The sequence below is a fragment of the Aulonocara sp. 'chitande type north' Nkhata Bay genome, linkage group LG5 (genome assembly GCF_057382095.1).
Source record: "Aulonocara sp. 'chitande type north' Nkhata Bay isolate Kocher_YH1m ecotype deep benthic linkage group LG5, A_spYH_male_GT1.1, whole genome shotgun sequence".
NCBI classification, from domain to species: Eukaryota; Metazoa; Chordata; class Actinopteri; order Cichliformes; family Cichlidae; genus Aulonocara; species Aulonocara sp. 'chitande type north' Nkhata Bay.
The window spans coordinates 32859279-32871576 of NC_141348.1; the positions used below are offsets into that span (position 1 = coordinate 32859279).

The window sequence follows — 12298 nt, forward strand, 5'->3', positions numbered from 1 at the left end:
TGTTTGCCTTGTCATTTTTTTCTGAATTATTTAAGGTTTCTGGTCTGACAGTCTTTTGTTTTCCACTGACATCGCCTATATATGGCTTAACTTAACAGGCATAACCTGTCAGATTGTCAGTTAATAGTGAGTCACTTTACTGAGTCATGTTTGGGTAGTTTTTGCAGGAACTTCGACATAATTTTATGAGTCTATGACAGTTTTTCAAGTTGCCCTCCAGTTTTTTCTCCATTCTGCTCCTTTTCCTACTTGCTTATGTGAGAAATATTGGTAGTTAGTATTTTCATTGTTAGCAGTTTTCTTTATCTGCACTGGTATAACTGTTATGGAATAGTCCATCTGTGTAGCAACATCTGTGCAATAAATAGCTTCACCCTATTTCATTCTAATAATTCCCATTTGGTATTTTACTGAAAACTGAAACAGAATAACATTATCTACTGCATTTATGGAGTGATCAGTTGCTTCAGGGATCAAATCTCTTTGTTTTTAACTATCCCGGCTTTTAAAGGGGAAGAGGCAAGATACACAACAAGCAGGTCACCAATCAATCCCAGGACTTTAATGTTCATAGAATCACAACATACTCTCCAAACATCCTTAAACAACTCATCTCCTATAGCACCTCTTTTTTGTAATCCACATCTACTTCTTAATTAAAAGTTCAACTAAACCCTTTCCTATTGCCCTCTGATTTACCAGTTAAATACCTGGGTTGCGTGGACCAGCACTGTGTCTCCATTTAGAGATGCAGAGGAAGAGTGAGGGGCAGGCTGCAGGTAGAGAGGTTGCACAAATAATACAAAAGTGTAATCACCCATAAGCCATTTGAAACCATGAAGGAAGAATTTTAATGGTGATGGGAAAATCTAAAATATATCATTTTAATGAAAAGACATGATCTTGAAGGTGTGTAATAAATGCCAGGAGAATGACTTTAACCTTGGTAGAACCTCAAAATCCCATCCTTTCGTGAACCTCGGGACCAAAAATTGTCCCGCCCCAAAAGTGCTCTAAAAATGTTATATATCAATATTTTTTTCTACTTTAAATTAGTCAATCTTTTAAAACTACTTCTGCTTAAAATATCCATGTCAAGTTTTAATTATATTTTCATTGTTTTAACCCTTTAAATCCCAGTTTTATTACATGAGCGCCCTGTTTTTTTAGCCCCAAAAAAAAAAAAAACTAAATATTTTCCAAAAAAAACATTTGAAGTAATATTTGTTTGTTATTATAATTAGGCCTTTAGATGGACCAAAGATTGGCACCAACATTCATTTCGATCCACTTTTATTTTTTTTGCAGGAGCGCATTTCATAAAATGCACACACTATCGGTCCTAATCGACCACGCCCAAAAAAGTGCTATAAAAATTTTATATATTAATATTTTATTCCACTTTAAATTAGCCAATCTTTTAGACCTACTTCTCCTTGAAATATTCATGTCAAGTTTTAATTACATTTCGCGGATTTTAACCCTTTATATCCCAGTTTCGTCACATGAGCGCACTGCTTTTTTTGCCCCAAAAAACATAAAACTTGAATATTTTCCAAAAAAAACATTTGAGGTAATATTCAATTGTTATTATAATTAGGCCTTTAGATGGACTAAAGATTGGCACCAACAGTCATTTCGATCGCCTTTTTTTTTTTTTTCAGGACCAGAAAATGGTCTCCAGGCGGCAAATGCTGCTCCTCTAGGCCGAAAAAAGTGCATCTTCCCGGGGTAAGTCGCGACGATGACCGGGGCACGATCACCGGGGACTGCTTTTTCCAGCACACACGTCCGATACCACGTGACAACAAATACGTCATTTCCTGTTGACTAAAAAAAAAAAAAGCACCCTCTCACGGTCCTAGGGACCGAAAATGGTCCCGCCCGATCAGCGGGCGAAGCCGCTGCTGCACGCCGGGAATCAGGCTTCATTTTCCGCAGGTCTGTCTAAGCAGCCCGCTGTTTTCCAGCAGGGGTCAAATGTGAAGCAAGGGCGCCACTCGGTGGACAAATAAAAAAATTACAACTCTAAGGCCTCCTCCAAAATGAAAATGAAACTTAAAAACATCGACGATCCCTTTGACCGTAATTAATTTGCAGTGAAAAATAGCGTTTATAATGGGTTTCAAGGGGCAGAAATCGGCCACGAGGTTCGATAGTGGATGTATGCCTTTTATTCAGCCATTTAAGCTCATTTAAAAAACTCAGACTGAAATTTTAAAATAAAATGGAAAAAAAATACATGTTTGAAAATTTGGCTATACTCCATTAAACACAGTGGAAATGGCGTGGAATTAAAAAACACAAAGGCCACGAAATGGTCCCAGGTTCTACCAAGGGTTTTAAAGTGATTATTAGGTCTGTTGGTGAATCCTAATTTGAATGGCTGTAGATGATAACAAGAAGAGAAAGGTGAACACAGGAGGTGTGGCGACAAACACACACACGCATTCCAGCAGCCAGCAGGTTCTTGAACATCTGTCCTGCCTGCCTGTTTCAATCCTGTCACGCACAACACACACAAATGAGCACACATGGAGCACCCCATGAATGGTTGTGACAGCTAAACATTGCGCCACTAGCCCAGAAACACATGTTCCTTTCTACTATGCTTTCCACACAAACACAAAAAGAGTGACCACCGGCTCTGTTCCATTTCACTTCACGTCACTGGCTTCTCTTTCCCTTACACTGCATCCTTCTTCTGTCTCTTTCTTCTCCTCCTCTCCATTTCTTCTGTGCTCCATATTTTTTTTATTATCCTTTTTTTCTTGTTTTCTTTCTTTAACTCTCACCCTCTCTTCTCATCCTTTAGCACATTTTCTAGTTTCTGTTGTCCCCCCCCCCCCCCTGCTTTGTTGATTTGCCACTGTCTCACTGCAGCTATTTTTATTTCACACGCAACATTTTTCCACCTAATCCTATCTCACTGTCTCCAATTCCTCTTGTGCCTCATCTTATTCCTACGTGAGAAATAGTTATCCCTTTTCACCTCGCAGCTGTACACCTGCTGAAAACAAGTGGCTACTTCTAAATGTACTGCAAGTACACACAGACAAACTGTTCTGAGATTTGAGCCTCTGTTCAATCTGAAGTTTTGTTTGAGCAAAATAGCAAAATAAAAATTTGAAGAGTGTGTATGTGGCATGTCTGCGAAAGGGCAGAGAGCTTTAGATGTGCATACCAGGAAGTTTGAGACAGGACAGGTGTGTATGTGTGTGTATGTAGACGATAGGTGGGCTGAGGGTGTCTCTTTGAGTAGAGACCAGGAAATTCAGGTAACCTGTGTGATGATGTACTCCAAGGTAGGGCTGGGCCATATTATACCGTTCACGGTAATACCGGTATAATGTTAGGCAACGATAGGAAAATGAAATATCGCGATAGAATGAGTAAAACGCGCATGCGCAGTGCCTTTGTTTTCATACGCACATGGCCGATTGTTGAGTGAAACATGAACCAGAATTGGTTTGTAAAAATGGTGCAACTTCCATGATGTGGAACTGGTTTGGTGTTTGTCCGTCAGATACACGACAAAGCACATTTTTTTGCAGAACATGCAAGCGGCCGTCGTTATTGTCGTATTTGTGGGACTAAGATGCTCTTAAATCTGGGAGTAATCTGGGTCCTAAACTCTGTATTCTTCAGGTCAAACAACACTGCAGCATCACTGAGAGTTAAAAACTGTCTCAATTCTTTCATCTTTAATAAAACGATCAGCATTGCTGCTTAACCAGGTGAAACTATGAAGTTTAACTTCCAAGCATCCATGAAAACAAAATGTATTACATTTAACGGAGTTAGAAGTTAGCAGGAAGCTAGCGGAAGTTAGCTCGCTAGTTTCGCTAGTTACCTAAGCATGATATGGCATGTTCTGACTGAGAGATTTCTGGAAAAATTCAAACGCACAGCTCTGCTATCACGTCCAACATAAATGAAGACAGGAAACTAAACAGCAGTGACGTTTGTAGGGTTACTGAAGTTGGGCTAGCTGGTATATAATGATGTGCTACCTGATCGCTAGCGACACAGCTATGTTAGCATAACATAAACAGTGCTGGAGGACGAACACTAACACTTTTCCACTTATAAAAGTTAACGTTAAAGTTCCTGATAGTTAGAGACAAATGCAATCGCATGGCAGGATGCTGTAAACGGACCAAACTTCAGTCAGGAGAACAACTGAGATAATCCATCCACAATACAAGGTTAGTCATTAATATACTGCAACAACATGGGAATAGAGCAGCTGCCAGAGAATTCAACATTAATGAATCAATGGTACAGAAGTGGAGGAAGCAAGAAGAATGAGTTTAATAAAGTTTGATTTATCTGACTGCTTTGTTTCGCTTAATGTGCCTTATAATCCCGTGCACCTTATGGTCCGAAAAATACGTACTGCACACTGCAGTTTAATGTTGCAAAGCACCTCTTTTTAACTTCAGTGGATATTATACATGGTTATGCTCAGGATATGTCAGCCCATTTCTACTGGAAATGCCTTTTGGTTAAACTTTAAGCAAGGAATTTGCATTTGCACTGTTACATTTTTATAAAGGTTTTAATGTACATAAAAACCAGCTTCTTGTTTAAGTGAAAATAAATGGAAGGTTGTCTTTTTGCGCTAGTAATGTTGTGGAGTTGTATTTTGTCTCGCATCAATTATATCGTTGGTTATATCGTTATCGCAAATTTTCAAATATATATATCGTGATAAATATTTTTGGCCATATTGCCCTGCTCTACTCCAAGGCAAAGAAAGAATACAGATCTATTAGAGGTGTAGAGCTGGATTTGTAAAGGATGCTAAAAGGGAAAGAGAAGCAAAATAATAATAATAATCATTTTCTACAGTTCTTATTGTCAACAAAAGTCAATAAAACAAATACTCACTTCAAAGTCCATATATTATATCCCTCTGTGCCACAGAACCTCATTATTGTCCAAATAATTACATCCACAAGCAACTCTTACTGCTGAGTGATATGTTCCTAGAATGAAATAAGGAACTATAACATAAACTAATGCATTCATTTTTTTCTTTTCAAAGATATTTCAAAGAGCCAGATTATAGGTGGACTTAAACATTGTAAACATTCACTGCTTTGCCCCCTGGTCCCTCAGGGAGATTTATTTCTCCCATATTTAGAGCAGCTATGTGAACTAATTTTATAGCCATGTGACATAAGAATCTATAAACAGCTAGAAAAAAAGATAATACAGGAGAACAAAACAGGGTGTATCAAAAAGAATCATCCGAATTCAAAAGGCCATAGTTTTTTGTTTTTTTAAGTAATAGACATAGAAGCTTGTGGTAAATTTTAAAATATCTTCTGAAAATAAAATTTTACACAAAACTTGTGTCCTCCTCCATACGATAGTCAAACTTGTCCCATACTATTGGGAGCATGTCTGGAGCCGCTGCAGCAATGCTGTTGTTATGCCGCTACTTCAACCATGTGAAACTCACTTTAAAATTAGAAGATTCATTTTGGTGTATTTCATTGCAACTTATGCTGTTTCTAATTGTTCTTCCACTACAGGGAGTGCAGAATTATTAGGCAAATGAGTATTTTGTCCACATCATCTTCTTCATGCATGTTGTCTTACTCCAAGCTGTATAGGCTCGAAAGCCTACTACCAATTAAGCATATTAGGTGATGTGCTTCTCTGTAATGAGAAGGGGTGTGGTCTAATGACATCAACACCCTATATCAGGTGTGCATAATTATTAGGCAACTTCCTTTCCTTTGGCAAAATGGGTCAAAAGAAGGACTTGACGGGCTCAGAAAAGTCAAAAATAGTGAGATATCTTGCAGAGGGATGCAGCAGTCTCAAAATTGCAAAGCTTCTGAAGCGTGATCATCGAACAATCAAGCGTTTCATTCAAAATAGTCAACAGGGTCGCAAGAAGCGTGTGGAAAAACCAAGGCGCAAAATAACTGCCCATGAACTGAGAAAAGTCAAGCGTGCAGCTGCCAAGATGCCACTTGCCACCAGTTTGGCCATATTTCAGAGCTGCAACATCACTGGAGTGCCCAAAAGCACAAGGTGTGCAATACTCAGAGACATGGCCAAGGTAAGAAAGGCTGAAAGACGACCACCACTGAACAAGACACACAAGCTGAAACGTCAAGACCGGGCCAAGAAATATCTCAAGACTGGTTTTTCTAAGGTTTTATGGACTGATGAAATGAGAGTGAGTCTCGATGGGCCAGATGGATGGGCCCGTGGCTGGATTGGTAAAGGGCAGACAGCTCCAGTCCGACTCAGACGCCAGCAAGGTGGAGGTGGAGTACTGGTTTGGGCTGGTATCATCAAAGATGAGCTTGTGGGGCCTTTTCGGGTTGAGGATGGAGTCAAGCTCAACTCCCAGTCCTACTGCCAAGACACCTTCTTCAAGCAGTGGTCCATCATCAAATGTGAGATTTACAAGGAGGGAAAACAGTACACCTCTCTGAACAGTGTCTGGGAGGCTGTGGTTGCTGCTGCACGCAATGTTGATGGTGAACAGATCAAAACACTGACAGAATCCATGGATAGCAGGCTTTTGAGTGTCCTTGGCTATATTGGTCGCTATATTGGTGGCTATATTGGTCGCTGATTTGTTTTTGTTTTGTTTTTGAATGTCAGAAATGTATATTTGTGAATGTGGAGATGTTATATTGGTGTCACTGGTAAAAATAAATAATTGAAATGGGTATATATTTGTTTTTTGTTAAGTTGCCTAATAATTATGCACAGTAATAGTCACCTGCACACACAGATATCCCCTTAAAATAGCTAAAACTAAAAACAAACTAAAAACTACTTCCAAAAACATTCAGCTTTGATATTAATTAGTTTTTTGGGTTCATTTAGAACATGGTTGTTGTTCAATAATAACATTATTCCTCAAAAATACAACTTGCCTAATAATTCTGCACTCCCTATAGATGAGTAAATTTCACTCTGGCTGTGTAAAAACGTTCATAAACATTGTCTGTTGTGCATTTTCTAACTGGTATAGGTAGAGAATTTTATTTATTACAACATCCAAAAGCAAAAGAAAGAGTTAACATTTTTACTAGTAATTCTGCAAACTGGCATCTGCTGTATATATCAATTTGTAAAAGCACTCTTCAAACTGTAATTTAATATTAGCAAAGTCATCTCTCTGCATCATCACTGAGTATTGTAGCTGTGGATTCACAAACCTGAAAAAATCTGGATGATACGTTGAATAAGCATTTTCTCTGTATATAGAAGGATAGAAGGTAAGGTCTATGCCTCGTTTAAAGAATTAGTTAGGCTCATATTCTACAAGCTAGTAAGCTATTTAGCTAGCAGGTTTGCACAATGAGTTCTTTATGAGAAAACATTTATGTGTAGGGCCCATAAGACCCCAGCGCCTCACCAGCTACTTGTGTTTCAATATGGGAGACAGAAAGTAAGAGTGAGAGATTGAAAGTGAGAGATAGATAAAGCAAGGAAGCAGGGAGAGAGACCAAAACAGAGACTGTAGTGTTAACACATAATTTTCACCTGCTGATTACCACAGAGTTAAGAAAAAAAGAAAAAACATGGGGTGGACTGAAGACCACAAATGCACAAACACAAACACATTGTGGTAGACACACAAGCATGTACACAATGCAGACATACTCACACACACAAACACAGAAAGATATGCACACAGTAGAGTTCACACGTTCTCACTCACACATAACACAGCAACCGCAAATACACAAAATTCCCATTCCAATTAAATTTAAGCATCTGCCAAGTTAATGCTCCAAAGTTTTGACAGAACTTGTAGCATAAACAACGAATGCCCCAAGGCACACACACTAGCTATGTATATTCCATCAAAAAAAAGTAGAAGCATTATTAAAGCATTTTCTCTTTCTCTCTCGCTCCCCTCTTTGAATGCAAGGTTAGATCCAGATCGAGCCCACTGTCTTTACAGAATAACACCTTCATCTTTTTGATCTCCTCTCACTCTTCATCATCATTTTGTCTTGTTCTCTCTAATTCTCATAAAATGAAGCCCTTGAGAAAAACAACTGAGACAGAATGGCAGAAGGAAGAAGGACATGGCAGAGAAGAAAGGGGGAGGCGTGAATAAAAGGGGAAAGTGTCAAAAACAGAAGAAGTAAACATTAAAGGACAGAAGGGAAGAAGAGTTCAAAAAAACGACACCATAAAGTAAAACCCAAGTGATGAAAAAGGAGAAAGGGTGAAAAAACTCTAAAATGGGAGAAAGGAAGACAAGAAGGAAATGAAGTCAGGACAAAAGAGTGGAAAACATTGCAGAGAAAAGGAAATGAAAAGGACAGAAAAAAGTTAGAAGTGGGAAAATGAATTTAAGAATGAAAGAGAGTGGGAAGCAAGAATAGCGTCAGAAAATCAGAAGACTAAAGTAGTACAGTGAAAGCAACAAAAAAGGTCAAAAGGCCAAGATAGAACAAAGACAATTAGTTGCATGGCAAAATGCAAACACAGAGAAGTCCATAGGGAATGCTGGAATGGAGAATGATGGCTTCCTACTTGTTAAGTAAGAACACACTTAACACATACACACTGACACACACCTACACACACATAAGAGGCCATCAGAGATCTGATGGGCTGTCATTTTATCAAATGAACTGCCACTTATTGCGTCCTTACACCCCCGCTGGGATACTCATTATTGGCCATGATTGCCCCCACCTAACCTCTCCTACCTTCTTCCCTGCAAACTATGCACTCCAACATTTCTTCATCTCTGGGGCTTCTTCTTAACATGTCAATTATCATCAGCTTTGATTTGCGTTCTCTTCCCAAGAAGACGTAAAAGGAAACACTTTTTTCCTCATTTTTTCCTTCTTTGTTATCTTTCTCATCAGCCTTTTTTACCTCTCTGGCTCCAAATCATGCTGTCATCATATTCAGACCATAGTAAATCATTCTTATTATATTAGTGCTACCCAAGGATTAATGAGCTGAGTATATCAGTGGATCACAGTACAGTTGTCCAACAGAAATAAGACAAAACAGGATCAAGCAACTGCAAAGAGAGATTTCTAAATGAAATCTAAATTTTTAAAAATAATTGAGAAATAGGTAAAAAGGCAACATAAATGGGAAAATAATTAAACAAATAATTAAAGCAATAACAAAGAAAAAAGTGCTTACTTACCCGCACATTTGGTCCTGGTTACCAGTGGTGGACCTGGGGGTCCTGTTCCTCCCTCTCCAGGTCTGGAAAGCAGGACCTTGATCTCATATTCTACATCTGGGTCCAGATGCCACAGTTTATATGTAGGGGAGTCAACCACATGGGTCTCTACCCAGTTCCCTGAAGTGGTCCGGTACTCCACTTCCTTCAGGATTATTGGCCCATCACCAATGATGCTGTTGGCATTGGGTTTGATCCAAAGGTAAGTAGCACCAACAGAAAGAAGCTCAGGAGGTGCAATGGGAGTGGGTGGAGCTGTGAAATAAAGACAAAAATGTTTATTTGAGTGTAAAATCTTTCTCTTTTTTTAAATAAAATAATCAATAAATATTCTTCTGAATACATCAATAAAAGGTTTTGTAACCTGAAAAATTACACAGTCCCTGATAAGTCACACAGCAAACAGGAAAAAAATACATCACTTTCTTTTCACTTTAACTATATCTGCAGCTGCCCATATGGAAAAGATATATATAAATCTTATAAAGTTTGTATCTGTCTTGTATGAAACTTGTATGAAAAGCATACAAGAGTGAAAACACATATAAGATCCCTTGAAAAATTATATAATGAAACTTGTATGTTTTGTACTGTATACTTACTAAAAAAATAGATGAAAGTAATGAGAAAATGGCCACTTTCATGAGTAAATCATATATGTTTTTACTATTTCTTTTCCATATGGGTGGCCTTATCATTTGTAATGCAGAATTACAGGATTTACTGCTGCCAAGAATTCCAGCTGTGTTCCAGTATTTAGTACAAAAAAAACTGAATGTCTCCAATCTTCTCTTTGGGTTTGAGGTGTAATTTTCAGAAATAACAATCTAAGACTTATATTTTCATTATATAGGCAAGTACTTTTTTCACACTTCAGTAGCAACTACAGACTATTTGGTCCATCCATCCATCCATCCATCCATCCATCCATCCATCCATTATCTGAGACTCAACTTCTCACATCCTTTCACAGACACATGTTGTACCTTTAAGTGTACAAATCCATCAACTTTTAATGTAATATTTAAGAATTACTCTGCTGCTAACGTGCACTTTACCTTTTGCAGTGAAAATAGATACCATTAAAGCTAAAGGAGACATTTGAGATGTCAAATTCTTTACTTGTAGCATTAATCCATCACTTTGTTGACACACTGCTGACAGCTACTTTGAAATAATGGCATCTGTCAAGCCTAAAAGCATGAAGTTTTATTGCTCTTTCCTTTTTTTTTTCTTCTTGTCCAAACCAAGTTCACATTTTATAGGCAATATCTTTTCAAAATGAAAGTAACCTCTGAAATGACACATGCAAGAAAAGTTCTAACCCATATGAAAAGAAGTCTAACTAAAAGCAGACCATTTGCTTTACTTGGAAAATACTATATATAATGGGGAAATTCACTAAAAGCATATAAAGTGCTAAAGTGCTGCTAAACACCAATGCCACAAGGGATTTTTCATACTCCCCACTATCACATATGAATGTGTAATACATGGTGAGTATGAGACCACGTAAATGATCTTCTGTTTTCAGGAAGAAGACATTAGGTATATGCAATCTACTGGAAATTTAATTATTTGAGAAAGACAAATTACATAGTAATATTAACTTTCAAAACAAAATGTGAAGGCACAGTAGTGTGACTCAACAACTGGCTCAGTTAAAGAGCAACAGGAGCAGATGGAAACAATGGCATGGAAATTAAATGGAGTATTTTTTACTGGCCCTCAGACAGTGCCGGTGAGAATTCTGTTCATCATTATGAACTATGGTAATTAGTATGGGCAGCTCCCACTTCTTAGAAGACCTCTATGTCAGCACATTGAACAGCGGTCATGACCCACTTTTTAACGGAAGGATATGATGTGCCTGAGCTGCACTAGAAACAAGAGAATGCTGTCCAAGTGTGGATTAACTTCTTGTGTCCTTAAAATGTGAGTCATAATCACACTGTAATATTCTTTTAGGTAAAACAATAAAAATAAAAATCAGTTTCCTGGAGCTTTGTTGTGATACAGAATCGTTGGGGCATCTAAACATGGATCAGCTTGAAAGTTGATCAATGATTATTAAGATGGAGGCAATGATGCTCAGAAACACACACGTGCAAATAGAGGACCAACCAATTAAAGGTCTTTTCAAAATGAAGCTTCCTTACGCTACACAGTAATCTTCTGAAAACACTTGCAACTAAAAGAGTCATTTAAAGATTGAAGTTTGTGGTCTCTGAGAATGAATCTCTTTGCGATGGCAGGTGCTTCGTCAGTTGACAGCTCTGTTATGCTGGGTAAGAATAATGGTCCCTTTACTCCTGCAGTCTAAAAGCAAAAGTCCTGATTTCCCTCTCCAAGTTTTTTACTTTCCTCAAGGCTGCATTAGAATATATGGTGGCTGCGGGGCCGATGAATCAACTGTCAGTTACTGCATACTCATCCATCTCAACTATATGGAGGCTAAGTGTGTGTGTCTGAGTCTGTGTGTGTGTGCATTTGTGAGTGTAGGAGAGAGTGACAGACAATAAGCATCTCTGTATGCCTAAGAGAGGCTTAGTGTGCTTTGCATGTATTTGAATGCATGTGCTTCTGTCAAAATATTCCCCTTCTTGGCAAACAGAAACTTTGATTCTTGGGATAAAAAAATAATAATATTTTCCTTCACAAAATAGTGATACAGTGAAATAAAACCAATCATCACTACTGTATAAATCCCAAAAAATACATAAGAGTTTTGTTACAGTCTTTTGTCCAATGAACACAGTTTAAATGTCATTTCCCCCACTCAAAACTGGTCTCAATATGAAGGGAAAAATGTGCCATTGATGATGTTTCTGCAAACAATAGAGGTCCATTCAAACCATCTTTTGCAAAGTAAGAAACAGTCATCACATTATTGTAATGAAGTAACCAAATGCATGTTTCCTTTTCTCATCCAGTGTCATTTGACTGCCTGAATTTTGGTTACCAAATGGTCTGAAACAGCCACCCAACATTTTTTCAAGAAAAACACTATCTGTGTCTAAAGTCTGTCGGATTTTTGTCTGATCACAATCATTATCTCTCTGCCCCTTGATGTCAGCATTATAATATATGGTGCAG

General features: G+C 38.0%; 1 protein-coding gene across 11 annotated transcripts in view; it reads right to left on the reverse strand.

Moving 5' to 3' along the window:
• ptprt (protein tyrosine phosphatase receptor type T) overlaps window positions 1-12298 on the reverse strand; it is a 311416-nt gene that overhangs the window by 201680 nt on the left and 97438 nt on the right. For all 11 annotated transcript variants that reach the window (XM_086293067.1, XM_086293065.1, XM_086293066.1 and 8 more), the window contains exon 8: window positions 9164-9457. In XM_086293067.1, coding sequence (XP_086149193.1) covers window positions 9164-9457 — 294 coding nt within the window. The remainder of the gene's footprint in view (window positions 1-9163; window positions 9458-12298) is intronic.